Here is a 22,956-nt window from a genome sequence, read left to right on the forward strand (position 1 = left end):
GGGAGGACCGCCGTAACATCGCGGATGCGGTGAAGGCGACGACGGTGCTAAGCCTTGGGACGCGAAAACTCCGGGCAGCGGAGGCCCGCCGTAGCAGCGCGGAGGCGGGTAGGACGCAAAAAATCCGGACGGCGAGAGCGTAGCGTTACCCGGCTGAAAGCCGGCGCGTACGCTATCTCCGCTATCCATAGTGACGCGACGCGAAAAATGGCGCCAAGGCCCGTTCGCGGCGCGATAATTCGAAAACGCAAAAACTTCAAATTAATAATTAAAAACGCACGAAATTAATAAAAATAAACACAGTACTTTCTACACGCAATGGTTAGACACTCGAAAAACAGGAAAACAGTGGCGGTACTGCTGGAAAAACTAGGAAACTCAACTAATTAAAGTGGAGTAAAAATTAGCGACATTAACTCAGACTCAGAGAGAGAGAGAGAGAGAGAGAGAGAGAGAGAGAGAGAGAGAGAGAGAGAGAGAGAGAGAGAGTTGTTTCAAAAATGGCCTTTATTGGCGGCGAAGAAAATACATTAAGTTACAGAGTGATTATGCAGATATTAAAATACTACATAATACTAGTATAAAAACGGAAAAACAATAGCCAAAATTGGGCTTAACAAACTAAAACATCTTTGGTACAGCCCAGAGGGAATTAAAAGACACTAAAGTGTCCGTGTAAATTGCGTATGCCTTTGCCGAGCGGTACCTGGCAACCACCCGAGTTTTACACCGGTTTTGCAACCATCGGGTGAAAAAGGAACAGTTGGCGGCATTAAAATTGATGGTAGAGAGGTTGTAGTAGCGATCTCTAAGAATGCACTTTAACATAACGAACGCAAGGTTGCAAAAACAGTGATTACCAGGGGTGGCTACCAGGTAAAACATTTCGATAGGGTGATGTTCGTGGCCGGTGTGGAAGCGTACCCACTCCAAAATACCGACGACGACCATACATACAATAGGGCACTCAAAATAGACGTGGTTAAAAGTACCAATGGCAGGGCAGAAGGGACAATGAGGAGTAGTGACCTCTGGAACGAAGTGGACGAGACGCGAAGGACTAGCCAGCGAACCATGAAGGGCGCGCCACTGAACGCAGTTCTCGAGTCGCGTTGTGAACGGTGAAATGTTCGAAATGGGCCACGAAGCAGTCGCTTCTTGAGGAGTGAAAGGAGCGACGGCAACGGGCCTTAAAAGCGAAAAAGTTTTTGAGACGAGAGCGTGGTATATTGATCTTGTGGTGACGGTGTTATCCAGAGAAACACGCGAAACTCCCCAGTAGGAGCGGATTTCAATGAAGAACCGGTGAACTGTTGAGGTACCGAAAGAGAAAGTACGGATGATACCAGAAGAGTCGAAGACACCCGGAAACGAATGTGCGGCCGCGGTGTGAATGGCCCGAAGGGCGAGCAACGTAGCGCGAGATGGGCGAGAGTCACGAAACAAAGTATGTGGCTGAATCCATGAGTGATTGCGATCGTCAAGAAAGTCGGCAAAGCGAACGCGTCCAACACGAATGAAAAACCCGTGGGAAGCGGTAGAGAGTGGTGTCCCTTGTACTGTCTTCAGGAACGGGGAATCAAACACTGGCAGCGCCTCGAGTGTTGCGCGAGTCACTGCGGAAGGAGAGTATGCCACGCTAACGGAGTGCCAGCTATTGTACAGCGACGAATAGTAGCTGTTCGCTAGCGGAAGCTGCGGACGACGGAGAAGCAAGTCGTCGAGCGAATGAAAGTCTTGCACGCATTCGCGCAGGATGGCGGTTGCAGTCAATGCGCGTGGCATCGCGGAACCAGGACCGGCGGAAATCGAGAGAGCTTCCGCGACGCGAAAAGCTTTGACTTTTGTGGCAATATCGACTAGGCCGAGGCCACCATCCCGTTTTTTCGGGTAAAGCTTAGAGGTAGGCACCCAGTGAATGCCGTCCCACAGAAAGTCGACCAGGAGCTTCTGAGCGGCTGTGATAAAGTCGGCGGGTGGGTGAAGCGTTTTCAGTCGATGCCACAAAACACTAGAAGCGAGCGTGTTGGCGATTAGAGTTCGTCCGTCGAGGGAGCACAGGTGACGATGTTTCATCCAGCGCCCTAAGACATTGCGTAAACGTGTGAGGAGTTCGGGCCAGTTCTGGGCGTCGAAGTTCTTGGAATTTCCCAAGAATGTGCCGAGAAACCGACCGCCATCCGAACGAGACGGGATGTCGAGGGGAGTGTCGGTTCGACCCTTCCACGAGCCCGACCAGAGAATGTACGACTTCTCGGTATTGACGACGGCACCCGAAGCGTCGCTGTACTGTGTAAGGCAACGTTGGAGAATGTTGAATTCCATATTGTCGCGTAAAAAGGAATTAAAATCATCAGCGAAAGTACCGTTAATAATTTTATAATGCGTTGGGCCAATGCGTGGGCCAATGCGGTGGCGAAGGAGGCACATTAATGGCTCAAGTGCCAAGGAGAAGAGTAAGCCGGAGAGAGGACAGCCTTGTCGTATGCCTCGATTAAAAGGGATGAGGTCCGTAAGGGCGTTGTTAAAACGCACGTGGAAGACCGAGTTGGTGTAGATTACGCGTAAAGAGTCAACGAATGTAACCGGAAAACCGAGACGCGATAGCACACGGAAAAGGTATTCGTGGCCAACCCGATCAAAGGCCTTCTCGAAGTCAATGTTGACGATGGCGAGCGGTTCGTCGAGACTATTGGCGAGAGCAATGAGGTCGCGAAGAACGGCTAGGGTGTCGTAGATTGTTCGATCCGGTAAAGCGTACGTTTGAGAGGCGTGAACTACGGAAGTAGCGGCTAGCTTCAAACGATTTGTGAGGAGCTTCGCGTAGACTTTGTAGTCGGCGTCAGAGACCGAGATTGGACGCCAATTTAGGAGATTGTAAAGGTCGCCTTTCTTGGGAATGAGCAACACGATGGATTCCGCGAACGCGGGGCCAAAGTGTGGATTTGCTTGAAGATCGCGATAGACGTCCAAGAGGATCGGCGCGAGAAGATCTTGATACATATTGTAAAAGTCAATGGGTAAACCGTCAATACCCGAGGCCTTGCCACGCGGTAGTGACGAAATCGAGTCGGCGATTTCAGTCGCTGTTATAGGGAAAGTCAAACTAGTCGCGTTGGTGTCACTTAGAGTCGGGAGATCCCGAGTTAGGTCCGCTTCTGAAGACTCGAAGGTGGGAGAGGAGACGGGAGACGAGTAGAGGTCGGTGTAAAAATTGACAACTACGTCGCGCATGGACTCGGCGTCACGAACGAGAACGCCTGAGGCGTCGTATAAACCTTGGACCACGGAGGAGGCGCGTACCTTTTTTTCCAGGCCGTAAAACTGTTTTGATGGGGTGTCAACAGCGCAAGCGAATTCGCTACGGGAGCGAGTCAGGCTGTCCCGCGCCTTCCCGAGAAGGTAAGAATTTAACTGTTCCCGACACGCGGTGTAAGCCGGAGAGTCGGGGGAATGAGCGGACAGTTCGACTTCGAGAGCAGTTCGATGAATAGCCTCATTGACTCGTAGTTCGTGAGATAGACGTATGAGGAAGGATTTAATGGTCGGTTTGAAAATGCGGAACCACCAGTAACTCCAGGTTACATACTTGGGGCGCGCGCGAATTAGGCTTAGAATCTCCGTTCGGACTTTGGTGGCAAAGCCAGTATCGAGAAGTAGCTCGGAAGATAAGCGCCAGAAAGGCGGACGGCGGGGAATCGTCGCGTCTTGAATAAAGGCGCAGAAGACAGCGTCGTGATCGGAGTAAAAGGTAGGAATATGGGATACGGATTTTAGCATGGCGGAGGAGGAATAGTATAAACGATCAAGACGAGCTGACCGCAAAACACCACTATTCCGCGAGCGCCAAGTAAAAGAACGACTTTGAGGGTATAATTGGCGGAATGCGTCATTAAGGTCGTACTGAAGAATCAGGTCCCCCAGAGCCTTGGCAACACGAACTCGGGGCTCGGCGCAGTTAGCGCGATCAATGGCGGGTGCAAGGGTGCAGTTAAGATCGCCGAAGAGGTAAACATTATCGACATCCCTAACCGCTGCGAGGTGTGAATTAATAAAGGCTAGCGTCGCGAGAGCCAGACAATCGTCAGAGGATGGGACATAGACCCCAAAGAGGTGGTCATGATAGGGGGCCGCCGTGGTACCGCGGGACAGCCTAACGTAGACACAGTGACCGGGAAATGTGTCATAAGAGACTACAGACTGGGCGAGCGTCGGTGAGATGCCTAAAGAGACGCCAGCGCCTCGGACGGAAACGGCGCAACTATGATAAAAACAGTAAGGCCAAGTGGTCCAAAGGTATGAATCGGTAAATGCGGGAGAGACATTTGTCTCTTGCATGCAAACAACCGTGGGATTGTGACGAACTATAAAGTCGCGAGTACGCATATTTGTGACACCGGTTCCAATGCCACGTACGTTAACGGATAGTACAGAAAACATAACAAAAAACAAACAAAAAGGTGGGAGGGGGGAGAGTGGAAAAAAAAACAAGGACAAAAACAATAAGGCGATTAGGAGGAGGGGGACGAGACCGGTGGCTGAAAGTCCGGAAATGCGCGCATAAGAGACTTGGAGAGATTGTAGTAATGGCGTTTCACGGCTTGCTTCTCAGCGCCCGGTGTAATGGCGTTAATGTCAGGATCGGTAGCGGTATATATACGGATTTGGCGAGCCATAGTGAAAGCTAGGTCGCCAGTGGGTGCGTAGGTGACGAGTTGCGCGCGCGCTTCGTCCATTTCGAGACCGTCAATTTTTGCGAGGAAGTCTTGAATTGTGCTTACGTCGAAGGCTGGTGAAAAGGTGCCTAAACGATCTCTCCATTCGTTGGATTCGGCGTTGTAGCTGTATTGGGAGGCAGATTTCAAACCACCACGTGGTGGTGGCATCATCTGGTCAGTGCTGACCCTCTTGCGGGAACGGCGCGACTTCTGAAAGCGAAAACCGTCAGCGGTGGAGTCAGTTTGCATGGCTTCATCAGCGTCGGTGTCGAGATCAGACCCGCTAGGAGGCTCCTTAGAGTGCAGCGGAGCCGGTGGCGTAGGCAGTGCGGAAAGTGAAACTGCGCGAGTGAACTGCGGCGTAGGGGGAGAAGGGGTTTTAGCGGAAGCGAGCTGAACCGGCTTCTTCGCCTTCTTTGACTGTGCGCGTTGGGCAGTGGGGCAGGACTGAACACTGTGCCCAGCAGCCCCACACTTAAAGCACGAGAGCGGAGCATTCACGTGAAGGGGATGCGAAATTCCGTTCAATTGAATTTCAACGGCATCTGGCAACGCGTCGTAGTCGGCCGGGGTCGCGAATGAGACGTAGGCCACGCGACGGAAGCTACGAATGTTACCATACGGCGCGATATTAGACACAGTGGCTGGCAGAGAGCGAATCGTACCGTGTACCGTACCGAATAAAGCGAAAACAGCGGAGATCACCGAGTCCGGTGTGAAAGTTGGGATACCAGAGAGAGTGACACGTTTCGGCGCGATACCGACCGGAAGTATGTCGAGTCGTTGGCCGCGAAACATTAAGCCATCAGCAATAAGCTTGAGGGCGGATTGTGAAGTCTTAAAGTACACCTGAACAGAGTCTCCAAGACGGGAGGCGTCCGTGATGGACGCGGCGGGGATACCGGTCGCGACAATGGCGTCTAAATAATCACGAACCGTAACGTTCTTGGCGTGAGCCAGAATCGAGATTCCACAATCCATCGGAGCAAGCCCAGCGTCCGGTGGGATGGTGTAGCTCAACGAGAAAGTTTTCTTCCCGTTAGCGTCAGTGTAGAAAATCGGTGGGCGGTTGGCGATAACCTGCGCCGCAGGGTTCGTCGAGCTAGCCGGCAGGAGTGCGTTAGCAGCCACTGTTGCGAAGGTTTGCGGAGGGTTGCATGGTGAAGGAAGAGGCGATGCGGCAGAGGGAAAAACCACGCCTGCGCTGATGGAGGCTGCAGTTGGCGAGCCGGCAGAGGCAGAGGGTGGAATCCCTGCAATTGTTGAGGGAAAAAATCCCATCGGAGAGGCGGAGTTCACCACCGAGGAAATGTCGGTGGAAGGGTCGGGAAGTACGCCGCTGGCAACTGGCCCGTTGAGATAAGTGTTGTCTGAAAAATTTGCCGACATTTCAGATCGTCGGGTGATCGGTTGCACCGATACCGTCGCCGAAACGACAAAAACGGGGCCAAGGCCCGAAACCCGCGTTGACAACCTCAGAAAGGTCGCAAAAACGCGAAAATTAAAGCGAAAAGATTAAAATAAAGTTTAAAACAATGATTACCAGTGACTTAGAGAGAGAGAGAGAGAGAGAGAGAGAGAGAGAGAGAGAGAGAGAGAGAGAGAGAGAGAGAGAGAGAGAGAGAGAGAGAGAGAGAGAGAGAGAGAGAGAGAGAGAGAGAGAGAGAGAGAGAGAGAGAGAGAGAGAGAGAGAGAGAGAGAGAGAGAGAGAGAGAGAGAGAGAGAGAGAGAGAGAGAGAGAGAGAGAGAGAGAGAGAGAGAGAGAGAGAGAGAGAGAGAGAGAGAGAGAGAGAGAGAGAGAGAGAGAGAGAGAGAGAGAGAGAGAGAGAGAGAGAGAGAGAGAGAGAGAGAGAGAGAGAGAGAGAGAGAGAGAGAGAGAGAGAGAGAGAGAGAGAGAGAGAGAGAGAGAGAGAGAGAGAGAGAGAGAGAGAGAGAGAGAGAGAGAGAGAGAGAGAGAGAGAGAGAGAGAGAGAGAGAGAGAGAGAGAGAGAGAGAGAGAGAGAGAGAGAGAGAGAGAGAGAGAGAGAGAGAGAGAGAGAGAGAGAGAGAGAGAGAGAGAGAGAGAGAGAGAGAGAGAGAGAGAGAGAGAGAGAGAGAGAGAGAGAGAGAGAGAGAGAGAGAGAGAGAGAGAGAGAGAGAGAGAGAGAGAGAGAGAGAGAGAGAGAGAGAGAGAGAGAGAGAGAGAGAGAGAGAGAGAGAGAGAGAGAGAGAGAGAGAGAGAGAGAGAGAGAGAGAGAGAGAGAGAGAGAGAGAGAGAGAGAGAGAGAGAGAGAGAGAGAGAGAGAGAGAGAGAGAGAGAGAGAGAGAGAGAGAGAGAGAGAGAGAGAGAGAGAGAGAGAGAGAGAGAGAGAGAGAGAGAGAGAGAGAGAGAGAGAGAGAGAGAGAGAGAGAGAGAGAGAGAGAGAGAGAGAGAGAGAGAGAGAGAGAGAGAGAGAGAGAGAGAGAGAGAGAGAGAGAGAGAGAGAGAGAGAGAGAGAGAGAGAGAGAGAGAGAGAGAGAGAGAGAGAGAGAGAGAGAGAGAGAGAGAGAGAGAGAGAGAGAGAGAGAGAGAGAGAGAGAGAGAGAGAGAGAGAGAGAGAGAGAGAGAGAGAGAGAGAGAGAGAGAGAGAGAGAGAGAGAGAGAGAGAGAGAGAGAGAGAGAGAGAGAGAGAGAGAGAGAGAGAGAGAGAGAGAGAGAGAGAGAGAGAGAGAGAGAGAGAGAGAGAGAGAGAGAGAGAGAGAGAGAGAGAGAGAGAGAGAGAGAGAGAGAGAGAGAGAGAGAGAGAGAGAGAGAGAGAGAGAGAGAGAGAGAGAGAGAGAGAGAGAGAGAGAGAGAGAGAGAGAGAGAGAGAGAGAGAGAGAGAGAGAGAGAGAGAGAGAGAGAGAGAGAGAGAGAGAGAGAGAGAGAGAGAGAGAGAGAGAGAGAGAGAGAGAGAGAGAGAGAGAGAGAGAGAGAGAGAGAGAGAGAGAGAGAGAGAGAGAGAGAGAGAGAGAGAGAGAGAGAGAGAGAGAGAGAGAGAGAGAGAGAGAGAGAGAGAGAGAGAGAGAGAGAGAGAGAGAGAGAGAGAGAGAGAGAGAGAGAGAGAGAGAGAGAGAGAGAGAGAGAGAGAGAGAGAGAGAGAGAGAGAGAGAGAGAGAGAGAGAGAGAGAGAGAGAGAGAGAGAGAGAGAGAGAGAGAGAGAGAGAGAGAGAGAGAGAGAGAGAGAGAGAGAGAGAGAGAGAGAGAGAGAGAGAGAGAGAGAGAGAGAGAGAGAGAGAGAGAGAGAGAGAGAGAGAGAGAGAGAGAGAGAGAGAGAGAGAGAGAGAGAGAGAGAGAGAGAGAGAGAGAGAGAGAGAGAGAGAGAGAGAGAGAGAGAGAGAGAGAGAGAGAGAGAGAGAGAGAGAGAGAGAGAGAGAGAGAGAGAGAGAGAGAGAGAGAGAGAGAGAGAGAGAGAGAGAGAGAGAGAGAGAGAGAGAGAGAGAGAGAGAGAGAGAGAGAGAGAGAGAGAGAGAGAGAGAGAGAGAGAGAGAGAGAGAGAGAGAGAGAGAGAGAGAGAGAGAGAGAGAGAGAGAGAGAGAGAGAGAGAGAGAGAGAGAGAGAGAGAGAGAGAGAGAGAGAGAGAGAGAGAGAGAGAGAGAGAGAGAGAGAGAGAGAGAGAGAGAGAGAGAGAGAGAGAGAGAGAGAGAGAGAGAGAGAGAGAGAGAGAGAGAGAGAGAGAGAGAGAGAGAGAGAGAGAGAGAGATTGTAAGAAGGTTGCGGAGAGGGAGAGAGAGCAAATGGTAATCCCTGAAATTCATTTTTTGGAAGCGTTTCCATCTACCACCCCAAATCTCCACTTTTAACGAGTGACTGGGTCCTCTGATATCGCCCCGGGAATCGATACACTCAAAGTCGGCGGTGTTTTCGAAAAGACACCGACAGACCCCTTCTCGGAAAAGAGTCGGGTTACGCTTCTGTCCCCCTCCCCAGTCTCACGCGGAATCGAGTCTACAGTCGCGCCCGCACGCCAATCCGCGAAATAAAGACTTACGACGTACAACGGCCGAAAGCGAAAACGGTGTCGAAAAACTTGGCTTTCATTAGAGCGGCAATATCAGGTAACTTAGCTCGTTTCCTAAAAATGGATTAACTTTTTAAAACGGGCAAACGTCATTGACCGCCGGTCGCGCCATCTTCCGAGCGTATAGGAGGAAAGAGACGCCATTTTACGACAACTTTCGCGTCGCGCGGGGAGGGTAGACATTCGGGACCCTGCAGAAATGGCGGCAATTTGTTATTTGGACAGCGCGCGCGTTTCGCAGTCGAAGCTTAACCGAATCATTCAATTAGGCGGCCATGACGGTCAACGATTGCCGCTCCACTAAGCGCCCGGCCGCGCTGTTTTCTCCTACTTTACTTTCTTATTCTTTTTTTATTATTTCTAGCTTAACCCCCCACCGACTTTCTTTTCTTACCGGCGGACCAGCGGATGAGGGAATCTCTAGCGTCGCATTCGTGTATATCGTAATAAATGACCGAAAACGATCCTTGTCTAAATGGTTGATATCTTCTTAAGAGTTATCGTCATTAGAGTTAGCGCTATTCGTCATTGAGGGCAGTAGCCAACCGAGAAACGGAGCGTTCTCTACCGACCAATATAAGAAAGAAAAGAGCCTCTTCCCGCCCCCCACCCCTTCCCCCTTTCCAACCGAGTTGCTAAGTCGGCGAGAAAATGGAACAAGGGATGATATTCTTTATCAAACGCCACCTAGTGGCCGAGAACCAGAAATGATTTAGGGCGGCCATTCGTATATTGCCTAATTGTCCGGACATTATCGGCCTTCAATAATTGAAAACGCAAAAATGGTCGGAAGAGAAAAGGGTGGAGGGTGGCGACCCATTTTATACGGCGCGTCGCATTTTTCACAAGAGCCGAGAGAGAGAACTGATATTGGAAAGATGTAAGACCAGGATGGAACGACGGGAAATGGGAAAACCAATTTTACACGTTTATAATCCAAATTAATCCTGCCGAACGACTCTAAAATTTGTCACCTGGCGAAGCTGAATTGATTCTTTTTGAACTCGGATTTAAAAAAAAATTAATGCTTTGCGGTTTCATATTATTCTTAGAACGATCAGATAAACATAAAAGATAATAGAGAAATTAAACGAAGCATGCAATGCCAATAATCATTTTCGACGGTAATCTTTTCGCTTTTAAACTTGGCAATCGAAAATTTGAAGATGACATATTTCTGTCGAGGTCATGCGATACGTCAAATATTATTTATGGTATAAATAAAAATATTTTATAGACAGAGTAATGGTAAGTTGCTCTTCTAGTAACACGCGTGCTAAGAAGCGTAAATATTGGTTTAAATTCAAATGGACCAAAGCCTTCTATAATTCAAGATAATTTGGAACACGGAGATATAATACGGGGAAGCAAGTTACACGAAAGCCACAGCTTGTGTATCGGAAATGCACACTGTGCGTATTAGTATCGCTTAAATTTAACTTGTAAACCTTTCCTTAAGTCGTCCAAGCGATTTTAGAGAATGTTTATTAGATAACGTCTAGGTACTGGTGACGTTGTGATTAAAAAGTCTAGAGCGCTTTGCTTAAACTCCATCATAAAAGTATTAGGTCAATCCCAAAAATATCGGTGGTCACAAGTATTTGAGCGCTTCTTTTTTCATTTTCAATGCCCATGAAATCGCTCAAGCAATAATCTACTAACATATGCGCCCAAAAAAATAACTCTTTTATACATGTATTTGTCGTAATTTTATTTCAGAATCACCTATTAAACCTTTTTAAACATTAAAAGTATTTAAGAGTGAAGATGGCCTTCTAGACCATCTACTACTTTAAAGTCTATTCGTAGCTTGCTCTTGGATGTGGCTTGTGTTCGTTCCATGGTTAAGCCTTTAGGTTTTCCATGACATTAAGACGCCAATGGTGGTCGTTGTGATTATTTCGCAGGTTCATGGGTCGTTTTTCCTCGTAATCTGTGACGTGAAATAATGTCATGGTGGCCGTTTTAAAGTGGGGCTTAGCTTAGACACTACGAGAAAGCACCAAAAAGCAAATACTCCCATTTCCGATTTGTATAGCGTCATCCACTTTCAAGAAAACGTATGTAATATGTTACGGAAACGTTCATGCAACTATAATAAAGGTTGAAATTAACTATTAAGCTAAAATTTTCAGTAGTTTCTCAATCATCAGACAGAAAATATTTTTAAAACAAGTTCCCAACAGATGACTTAGGTTGTACGTAAATGGGCCGACGTCTACGTTCTCAGTAACCTAAACGATCTCTCGACAGATCTATCAATATTTGTAAGATTTGAGGTTTAATTTGAAGCTCGCTTTAACTCGAGTAAAATATGGAGTGAAGTGATAAAACCGGGAGTATACGTATAGGGAGACTGTACGAGAAGCGAAGGGAATCTTATCTCCGTCTTCGAGGGAGAAAGGAAGATATATATTTTTATCCGTCATTTCTTACACCGCGCGACTCAGCGGAGCGTTAAATTTGATAGGAAAGGTGGTTCGAGCACTTTAAAATCATTCGCTGGCTCCTCTTAACGCTTCCGTAACCACGATGCGTCCGCTAATACGGGAGGAGAGACAGATTCAACCGCGCTATCCCACCTACGTGGCCGCTTTATACACTCTTTCTGAGAGGCGGAGAAGAGAGGTAGACAGATAGCGTTTGACCGTGGTTTCGAGATCGTTGAACTAGTGGAAATTTTCAACCTATCCTCGCGGGCGTGTTCCTAGACGGACTATTTAGTAACTAGCCGAAAATGTAATCGGATATTAACGTTCTTATTAAACGATGAACGCCGGTGATTATGTTCAGACACGGCTGCCCCTTCCCCCCTGGTTTCATAAATTAAATTACCCGGGCGCCCCTTTAAAGGGAAGCTTCAAGCGTTACGCGGTTAGACGGCGCCCGTAGCGGCAATTAGACCGTAGCCTATAGCTAAAAAGGACGCGAAAACGAAGAGAAAGGGCAACGCGCGCTTCGCGTGAAAACCGCCTGGCACCAACGGCGTCCGATGCTGTAGTCGGTCGAAAGAAAGGACTCCCCCCCCTTTTGCGCAGTAGCCGCGTGACCGCGGCGTCGCCCTCCTTCGCGTCCACCCTAAAGCTCGATTAACAGGATTAATCGGCGCGGGATTTTTAATCGCGAATCCCGCGTAGCGGAAAGTGCCGATATCAGCTTAGGACCATCAAAATTGATCGCGGGCCGTGTACCCCCGGCAGGACGGGACATCGCCACCCATCCCAACGAAGAGGCGAACGGAGGAGATTGGGGCGGGTTATAGATCGTGAGAGTGGCCCCGAATGTCCGAGAAATAAAAGAGCGGGGATACTAAAGGGAGGCCGTGTCGACCTTCGTACCTTGGGTGAATAATCCGCCTGTTAAGGCAGCGGGGAGGCGCCTCAACGACCTTAGTTAACAAGTAAATTCTTTCGCTTAACGTACGCGAGCTACTTCTACATTGAGGCGGCTATCTTTATTGGACTATTCACACACACAGAGAGAGACGGGGCTCGCGGCTTCCTTATCGACGTTAACGATTTTTTCGTTTCGCGCGAGTTAACGAGCCAGTTTTTGATACTAAAAACTCAACAGATCCTATAATGGATCCCCGCTATCGCTTCTGTCGCTTTCGCGAGCCAACAGAAGCGGTAGATAAGCCCGAAGCGACGAAAGGAGGCGGGAACGGGAGGCAAGAAGTGACATCTACTATCGATTCTCGAAAAGACGTTATTAGATTTCATCAGCGATTTCCCCCCCCCCCCAAACTCAACGCGGACGCGCGTGCTCCCGAAAAGCCGCGGGCGAGTTAGGAAATGATGCGAAAGAACGGTGGAAGGTTTCGAAGCTAGACTGTTAAAAATAAATACCTTCGAGCTTTCGGAAAACGAGGCTCCGTTGGCCAGGCGAAGCATACGTATTAAAGGTTCTTCTCTATTTCGCGGCTGCGATCCCTTAAGAGCTCTTATCCTATCTCGCGCCCTCCAAATGCGGCGCCAGATTCGAAAGAGAGAGCCGGAAATCACGGAGCGGATAATCCTATTAAATTCTCTAAATAATAGCCTAGATATTGTTTCGGGGCTAGCCGAGGCGTTGTTCTGGCATAAGCAAAATCCGTGGTTTTTAACGCTCTCGGGATACTTTGCGGAGGAGAATGGCGAGAAGAGAGTGGCGGGCTTATCGAATCCTCGAACCGCTTTCGCTTTTTATCCGCGCCCGCTTTGCACTCTCCGCCTCTTCCCCAAATGACCCGGTAATAAATCTTCATTAGAAGGGCAACAATAATATTGCGGTTCCGAATAGGCTCGCCTCTTTTCGGCTCTCTGTCTAGAGTCTCCGGTCGCTTCGGAGTAGAGGAGAAAGGCGCGACAAACGGTGAAAAAGGCGAGCGCGTAAAAAGAGGGCTTTTCATCCGAGGATTGTAGCTCCTTAGCGCGAGCCATCCGCCGACATTCAGATTATCGGGATTAAGGGCGGAAAATAAGAGAAAGACGACCATCGCCTGGAATGTAAAAAAGGTCGCGAGAGCGCTGGCTTTGTAATACCCCCGCGGGCAACCACGGTGAACCCCAGAGTCAGAAAGGCTGATAGTACCACGCGTATCCTATAAGGAATATATATATCGAAACGCGTAGACCGCATCAGGGTCGGGAGCTAAGAGGAAAGGGAGCGGATCGAAAAGGGGCTTTACTCGGACGCGAAGCGAAAGGGGCCCGAAGAGTCCCGAGACCAACTTTCCTCCTTCTCTCCGCAAATCCCAAGAGCTCCGACTTCCATTTGTTTCCGAGAGAGAGAAAGCCCCTTTCCTAAGATCCGAGCGCCAGTTACCCCGAGACCAACGCGCCACCAGCGCGGCGTCACGATCGACCAAAAACCTTTCTCCTTTTTTTGGCATCCTCCGCTATGGTCTCTACCGGCAGTATAGGCCGGCTCGATTCGCCTGTACGCTTTTGAATCAACCAAATGATCATTGAACCCATTAACATTAATTAGGAATCGGGCGGGACTTTGCGGGTAGGTTTCGCGGCGTTTTTAAGATTCTCCAAAAGCTACGAGAGGCCCTTTACCGAAGAAGGCGTAGAATTAGAGGAAAAACGATATGTATATAAACTGAAAGAAAGAACGAAGTTGCGGAGGGCTTTCACTCTTTCCCCTGCCACATGACAATTGCTTTTTTCGTCTGTTAATTAAACTTTTGTTTCATTCCCCGCGCTTTGTTTGGGCCTCCACGCGCTAGCCAAGTAATTTTCTTCAAAGTTGTTCTTCACCCTCTCGCTCAAGCCCCGGTCGTGTGTGTATATATATAGGAACCTGGCAGATGATCTATAGTAGAATGCAGGCACTACACCGTGGTAGTCCCTTAAGGGTGAATCGCCGCGCGTATATTCCTACACTTTCCCCCGCTCGTAGTTTTTTCCACAACGAGTTTTAGTATCGGCCCCAAAGGCGTTCGAAGCATATACTCTAGCTCTCTCTCTCTCTCTCTCTCTCTCTCTCTCTCTCTCTCTCTCTCTCTCTCTCTCTCTCTCTCTCTCTCTCTCTCTCTCTCTCTCTCTCTCTCTCTCTCTCTCTCTCTCTCTCTCTCTCTCTCTCTCTCTCTGGCTCAGTCGCAACCCTCTCCCTTTCCTTAGTTAGAGAGAAAAGAGAGGGTCATTAAGAAAGTTCCATTAAAATGTACCGGCTCACCAGAGAGCATTTCCTATACTTTGACATATTTGCGAGAGTCGGAGAAACCCGATGATTAGAAAAAAAAGTTGGAACTAGTAAATTAAAGCTTTTTCTATTTCAGTAGGAAATTCAATAGAGAATTGCACCGTTTGATTTTATATATATATATATTGAAAAACGAATATAAAATTCCACGATGTCTGGACGTAAACTGACGTCTTTCGAAGTGCTTTTTCCGCGTGAAAATACATTAAAGCGAGAGCGATATACGCTTAGAAAGGCGACAGGCGTTACGGCTTACGGAAGTTACCTATATATAATAGGCTAAGAGATTGATCCGTAAACAGCGGGAGAGAGAAACTTTTGAAAACTTTTTAAACAAACGAGACGACTTTTTTGTCGGTTGACGCTCGAAGGGTTATGGAGAACACCAGAAACGATATTAAAGAATATAGGCGAGTGCCTTCGCTCTAGAAGCATTTTTCCCTTTAAGAAAAGCTTACGCTAGTTACCCCCGTTATGACTGACACTTCCCAAATCCAAACAGCTCAAAACCTCGAAGTCAGCGCGAGGCTGCTGCCTCACTCTCTCCTCTCGTATGGAAATTACGCGTATCCCTATCGATTGCGTACAAAGGAAGGCGAGCTTGTAAGCCGTATAACGGGATCTCGGAACGAGTTGCGTTTCGCCAAAATACGCCGTTTTAAAAGATGGATCAATTCCATACACGCTGAATATAAAATGGTCTAACGCTTATACGCTACTTTCCTCCCGAAAGTCAATAATACGATGGAGCGGATGGATGTACGCGTTCCTTCAGAATTTCGAGGGAAATTTAAATAATCTTAAATTTTAAAATAGTTCCATTTCAATTTCGAAAAGTTGCCAAATTACTTCGAATTCTTTGATAGGTGAATACCATTCCACGACTACCAATTTAAATTGATTTAATTTATAAGAGAGATAGTTTGAAAGGTTAATAATTATTAGAGTACTCTTAAATATTCTCTCAAACTAACATTGGATATATTATACAATTTAAATCTCTAACTAGTTTATCTTTTGTTGACGGTTACATTAGTCAAAGAATCGATCTTGAGCTTTAAAATGTTTTTTTTTGAAAATATACTGAAGTCTTATTATAAAAAACTTTTGTAACCAGGGCAAATTTTTTAATTCGAAATTTGGGCAACCGTACCTAAGCAATTCAAACCTGCCGTTCACCCAAAAACGATTTAAAAAAGTAAATTAATGGTACTGGCGTTCTAATGGTATCATATATTACTGACTGTTAAAAAGAATACACCAATAAGTTTATATTAACAAATAATAATTAAAAACAACAGAGCACGATTAATTGTTGTAAAATAATACCGGTTTCGTAAAACAACATTTTCAGCTGTTGAATTTGAGTAGAAGGGGGACCATAGATAATTCTTAGTACAAGCTATATTTTAGGTGTGAAGCGGACGAAATTCCCACAGAAACGTCTAGACGTCTACAAAGCAATTTTAGGTTTTAGTTTAAGCTTCTACAAATTCTTCCTTAACCTCTCTACTATCGAAATGAGATTTAGACCAAGTTTCAACCGTATAATATTCTTGGTAAAACATTATTTCTAGGAATTTTTGGAATGGACAAAATTTAATGTAGTAGTAAACACGTACCGACATTGCATAAACGGGTCAAAGGGCCAAGCTAAAGAAAATTGTTTTTGAGAGCTTCTAAACCGTTTGTTACAGCGCGATAGGCTTCAAAAGACGATTCAACTAGTATTGTTTCCAGTGGCGCAAATAACGCCCTGCAGGCCTTGTGGCGCGGGGGGCATAGAAAAAGGGGCCAAAACCTTTCTCTAAAGAAGATGCTCCATATGATAAGAAGGAGCCCCAAAAACAAATTTAACAGGTGGGACCCAGAGAGCTTATTTACGACACTGTTTGTTTGACCTAGCAAAACATCATGAAATTAAGCGTATGCAAATATTATTAAATTTAAATATTTACATTTTGTTAAAATTCGTAACATATCTAAAGATAAACCACTTTTCAATCCGAACTGTTCTGATTCTGATATAGCGGTATAGTTTTCATTAAAAATGGGGCATAATGGGTTCATCAATAAATTCCGCTTTTTTTCCGTTTCTCCCCTACGCGTATGCGAGAGTCACTGAATAAAATAATAACGTGTTTATGTTAGTTTTATTTGTAAGGCTAAAGTTGGTAGGAGCCGCGTGTGAAATTAAACGAGCCCTTCTATATTGAAATATTAAGAAGCGCACGCTTTAAAATTTAACGTTTTTACAAGTATGTACTGACTTTATGTATTACTACCTCTAGGCAAATAGCTGAACAGGTTTTATTTAAACGTCTATTGGAAGATTGTAAATAGTTTTACTTACTTAAAAATTATCGTTAAATATATTTGGAATTACTTGTTTGTATTGTACAATTTAACTGATTGAAATCATAAAGATAATTATTATAATTGTATACTACAAATATGTCAAAAGGTCTAAGAACCCACTGCAGTTCTTTTTTACGCAAATTATTTAAATATTATCTTGTTCCCATATTAATTCGGTACTTAAATTTAATTCAGGCAATGTTTTTGAGGTTTTTAACTCAACGTTAATTTCACCAAATAAAAATAGGTTAAATGTTTTTTGCTCAACACCTAGCACAAAAATTAGAGATTAAAGGAAATAAAACACACTTTACTAAACCGGGTTCACAATAAAAAAAACCTACATGACAGCTTAGAAGATGACGCTTAAGGTCCACCTAGAATTACGTTCCAATAACAGTAAAACTTTTTAATAATTTATTACTTAAATTAATTAATTATAAAAATTCTAGTACATGGATTGAATTTTAGTAAATTTTTATTGACCATATATTTACTCATATTAGAAGGTTTTTATTTGTAATTTCAAATGACATATTAAGCCTAGCTCCAAGATTTACAGCCGTAATAACAATCTTCAAGTTGCGACAGATATAAATTATGCGAGTAAAATTAAGAAAACAACGATAGTGACGGCGTAATAACTCGACCGAAACTAGTCGGGCTTAAACTTTTAATAATAAAATATTTTTTGTGCACTTTTAACTATTGTTGTTTTCTTAATTTTACTCAGTATTTTTGCACAAGTAGCTAAATTTTAATTATAAATTATGTTTTTAAATAAAACTTTGTGAAACGCTAAATCAGTGTTGTAAGTCGGAAAATGTTCCGCGGAAAATGTCCCGCTCGGAAAATGACCGAGGCCTTTTCCAAAAAAAAAAAAGTTTTCATTCCATGATTAGTCTAGTATATTGTTTGCAAATTTAAATACAGCAGCATTTTCTCCTAATTTTTTCGAATCTGAAAGTAAAACTGAACCTTTAGACTAGTTTATATTAACTTATATTAGACATTTTATATCGATAAAAAGTTAAAAACATTAAAAACCCTTAAAAAGTAATTTTAGTTTCAATTTTGTAATTTTTCGGAAAATTTTTTCGCATTTTTTTTTCCGGAAATTAACAACACTACGCTAAATGAAAACGGTTGAATTCAGCCCTGTAAAACCGGCTTAGTAACTTTTCTCTAACACGCTCGTCCACCGTTGTTATGTTACGTTCAATATAAGTATTTTTAACGCTCGTATATTTCTGTTCGCAGGTGTCGTGGATTCGCCGAAAACCATTCCATATTTTAACGGTGGGCCTGGAGGTGTACTCGAGTGACGAGCGCTATCAGGCCATTCACATGGAACAAACCAGCGACTGGGCACTTCAGATCAAATACGTTCAACAAAAAGACGCCGGTATCTACGAGTGCCAAGTCAGCTCCGATCCCAAAATCAGCTACTTCGTCAACCTTACAGTCTTAGGTATTCCACCCAAAATCATTTCAATCATTTTCTTTTACGGTATTATCTTCGAAATTTTTCATTAATAAAAATTGAGAAGCGTTAACCTCGATTTCAACTGAGGAAAAAAATTTTTTGAGAACATTTCGTCACAGACTAAAGCTATCCCCACTTTGCTTACAAATGGGAGTTATAAGAACAAGATCCACCTAAGCAGGGTTGGCAAAAAACCGGATTTTTCTAGAAAAATCCTCTGGTATGGTTTTTTGCTAGTTAAAACCGGGTTTTATAGGCTTAATCCGGATTTTTCCGAAAATAATATTATATGCGTTTTTAACTTATTTCTAGCCCTTTTTCGCACGTAAAACTAGTGAAACGTCGTCTGCTTATAGTTCCTATCTCTAGACCGCGTGAGAGAACGTTTCGGGAATTTCCGCGCTTGTTTTACACTTTTAGACTTAGTTGAAATTAGGCTTAGCTCACTAGTTCTCTTGCAGAGATTTTAGTTCTCAGTATTTTATTAGTATACCAGTGACATCAAAAACAAGCTAGTAAATGAGGCAAATGAAAATTCAAACGAAATGGTGGAATTTTGTAACTTCGTTTCATCACAATGTCTTGTCCTGCAAGTTCAGCGGGAATTGAATTTTCTACATATGGATTAGTGTCGACGAATTTAAGAAACCAATTAGGGTTCGAAAAAGCTGAAAAACTGGTTAAAATAAACAGATTCTTGAATATGAGTTCAGAAAAATAAATAAAAGTTCGGTTCAAAGGTCGATTTCTTGTTTTTTTGAAATTTAGGTAAAATCCGGATTTTTGTGTGGATTTTTTAAGTGGATTAATCCGGTTTTAACAGGTGGATTAATACGGACTGGTATCCACTTTGCCAACCCTGCACCTAAGCAGCACACGCGCTAAGAAATATAGACTCGTTTCTCACAAACCCGACAAAATAAAGCATATAGAAAATTCAGTCGTCTGTTTGATAGTCTAGCGAAGAGAACAATTGCTCCTATCCCAAGTAGTACGCGACCGCAGCGATATTATACGGCATCGTAGGAAGACCGAACTGCACGCTCATCCCCGCAATTTCGAAGGCGAACGGCGAAGCGGAGAAATAAGCGAGAGAAAAGGGCTTTTCCCATTAATATGTATGGGCTGGAGGGTCGAAGGCGAAAGAGTGCCGAGTATTAAAATGAGCAAAAACTTGACCTTGCACGCCGGCGAATCGACTTCCAGGGAGCGAAAGTTAACACGCTACCCGCGACGCGGCCTCCGCAACTAGCTATTTCGGAGAAGCGCCCATCCAACACACACACACACGCGAGATCACTCTCTCCATAAAAAGTCCGAGTGGAAAATGCGCAATAATTCTCTTTCTTCTCAAAGTCAAAAATAGAAAGAAGTCCGCGTAGAAAGGAGAGGGGGCGCGTAGAATGAATAGGGTTGAGAAGGGCCGCTAGAAGCCGGGCCCTCCAAACGGAGAGCGCGGACCCTGGAAAAAGCGAGGGGCGACTAGTTTTCAAATTTAAATTGCAGAGAGAGCGAGAGAGCCCCCCGTTCATGAATAATTCAGACGCGAAGAACACGAACCAGTATCCAAATTCTCCGACTCCCTTTTCTTATCCGAAGCAAATTCGGATATTTTTTATCGGCCACGCTTTAAAGTCCTCCATCCTTCCATTCAGAGTCCCGAAAAAACCTTTCCATCAACTATCCCTTCTTCTCTCGCCTACAGTTTCATCACCGATGGAAACTACGCCGAAAATGAATTGATCCGGAGAAAAAATATCGCCAATAATCAGTGTCGAAAAATAAATTGACCTACTCGACCGAACCGTATCTCAAAAAATGGCGAAAAGCCTACAAAATATCCTATAGAAACTTTAGCGCCCGTGTTAAAATTATCTGAAACAATCGTTGGGACGAAATCTGATGAAATCGGCGGACGGGTAGGGAATTTCTCTTTTCATAGAGGGCGCCGCGTCGTTAAGAAAAATAAGCGCGCGTGTGAGACGTCTATTAGGCAGTGCCGAAGCATATGCACCAAGGCGAATCAATCCGCTATTTTTTTAATGCGTTGATAAATCGGAGAGAGAGAGAGAGAAAGAGAGAGAGAGAGAGAGAGAGCGTCGATAGAAAAACTCGTCGAGGAAAGGGCCGTCATCATTTTCAATTTCGAAGAAGAAAATTTATAGTCTAACGACTTCTTTCCCTAACTTACTACTCGAATCAGTCAAGAAAAGGGAAAAAAAACGCTTATACATTATACGTGTATATGTAGAAAGGAAGGGATGGAAGGGTGGATAGGAGGGCTGAAAGGCGAGGGGGGAAGCGAGGGGGGAGGCGAGTTCGACCGGAATTGAAAAACGATCGAAGGATTCCAATATAATTTCGCAGGCACCGAAAAATCAAATAAAGGGTTTTTATGTAAAAATATATGAAAGAGTAGCGAAGTTTTTCTCGAAAGACTTATTGAATTTCTTCCCATCGTTTCTGACCCCCCTCCCCCCGCCTCACGGCCTAGTCCCCGCCACCGCTTCAAAATATTTCGAAAGAAGGGAGGATTCTGGCCACGGGTTCGATATTTTTGGGGCACTGGAAATTTAAAAAAAATCTTGATGGAAAGATCTTTAAAAGCTCTTTTATCTCGTCTGATGGTCTGATAATCTTAGAACAGGCTGGACTGACCTCCATCGATGTCGACTTGTTCCGAGAAGGGAAATTTTAAAAGGTTGATGGGGCTTGTTTAAGTAACTAAGTAGTTTTATTAGGAAAATATTTATATAATTGGGGTAAAATGGCTAAGTCAACGAAAATTTTAGTAAAAATATTATCTACGGTTTGTTTAAAGTGCCCGATATTTTTGAAATATTTATTTTATCTATTGACGTATCGATGGGTTGAAAATTGCGGACATTTTAATCCTAAAAGTCTAAAGGCCTGTTTTCAAAAAAAGCAGTAACCCTTTCAAGTTTATATAAGTTTTTAATTTTCCGTGTTTTGAGTTTCCTTTTTATTATATTACATATATCGGTTTAACTTTTCACTACCGCGATTCTAAACCTTTTCCTTAGTTTAAAGAAAAAAACTATATTTACTCGCGTTATATTATTGATGTACAAATGAAATTAAGGAAGTATTTCTCTATTTTTCGCCAAATTTAGTTTATAAACATTACAACAGATGGAAATGTATTTCAAACGCTCTATAGTTATTAACTCAATAGCTGAAAACTATTCGCTTGCTCTAAGCTCTCCGAATCTATCAACGTTCTCACTTCCACAAAAGTGTAGCAAAAAGGACGTTTGGTTGAAAGTTTCTCGAGGGTAGGTCTTATCATTTACCAAAAACAAAAGGGGCTATCAGTTTTGCTTCAAAAAGTACAAATTAAAATGGGTATTTGGTAAATCAACCCAAATTTTAGTTAATTAGATTTCTGATCACATTGCGTTGAACAGAATTATGAAATCACTTAACTTCCGATGAAGGCTTCGCTTGGCGTATCAAAAAACTGAATCAAACTATAGGACTCAATCAGTACTCAAGTTCCCTTTTTCGATGACCAGGAATAGGCGAAACTAAAAAGTCGAGGGGGTTGGAAATATGGTAGTCACGTGATTTAGTGGAGAAAAGTAGCGCCATCTATCCTAAGAATTACGAACTATTATTTTATTTTGCTAATGGTGGTTGAAATTTTGATTTATCTAAATTATTTAATTATAATTATTATTTAAAACATCTTGTAATAGAAAGTGAATTAGTTGTTTGCTGTATCTGGAAGGAATTTTTTAACTTTACCGTTGCACGGCCAACTGTGAACACGAGTTACCGAATCGAGGTTGGCTGTGATATGGTAGTCACGTGATTTCGTTTTCCCATTTTAACAAGTTGGTAAAGACGAAATTTACTTTATAGTTTCGCCTATTCTACTTGCTGTTCTATTCGCTCGTCCAAAAAAGCAATTCGTTCAGCAACAGGGTGAAGAAGACCAAAACACGCGTTAAAAGTACCAAAATTATCAGTACCTTGGGCGTTAAACAAAATACCTTTGTATTATTCAAACTGGCTTATTGCGGATTTTTTTCGTGCCGCTAGTCTATGCCTTAATGGGGATGGCTATCAGCCGTACGCTTTTCCCCTGGCCAATAAAGCCAAATATTTACCCCATTTATAAATTGCCACGAGCGTCGACGCTTCGTCGGCTAATGCTTTTTTATGTCTTTTTTATATCTCAAACCAAAATTAAAAAAGAGGAAACGGAGTCAAAATTGGAGAGATTAAGCTCGTGCAGTTAAACGGGTAAGGAGAACACGTAGAAGGTTCCTTATATCATATGCCATTTTATTTTTACAACAAAGCGTATTAAAATTAACCAAACAACGAATCCTTATAACGAAATTTACTCGCTCAATATACGCATTTTATTGAAATGGTTTAATATAAACTGTCTATTAGCCAAAGTGTTTTCGATGTAGCCTTAGCGAAAAAAGCAAAAACAAGGTTAATTCCACCGCGACCTCGTAGCGGAGTTTTATCTCAAAGCCTATATTTATTCTGTAGGAACGGAGAAAGTTCGCGAGGGGGAGCCTTTGGCAATCGCGTTTTCTCGGTGGACGAACTTTGTCTTCTTTTCAAAGTCGGCGTACGAGCTCCTCTTATTTTACTAAGCTGAAGGATGATTTGTATACGTAAACATGGAATTTCTTCTCCGGCA

General features: G+C 44.5%; 1 protein-coding gene across 2 annotated transcripts in view; it reads left to right on the forward strand.

Moving 5' to 3' along the window:
* LOC149942918 (basement membrane-specific heparan sulfate proteoglycan core protein-like) overlaps positions 1-22,956 on the forward strand; it is a 99,311-nt gene that overhangs the window by 62,731 nt on the left and 13,624 nt on the right. For both annotated transcript variants that reach the window (XM_090177250.1, XM_090177249.1), the window contains exon 4: positions 18,047-18,257. In XM_090177250.1, the coding sequence (XP_090033376.1) occupies positions 18,047-18,257 (211 nt within the window). The remainder of the gene's footprint in view (positions 1-18,046; positions 18,258-22,956) is intronic.

This window comes from Leiobunum rupestre, chromosome 6, assembly GCF_980474605.1.
Source record: "Leiobunum rupestre chromosome 6, qqLeiRupe1.1.hap1, whole genome shotgun sequence".
Taxonomy (NCBI): Eukaryota; Metazoa; Arthropoda; class Arachnida; order Opiliones; family Sclerosomatidae; genus Leiobunum; species Leiobunum rupestre.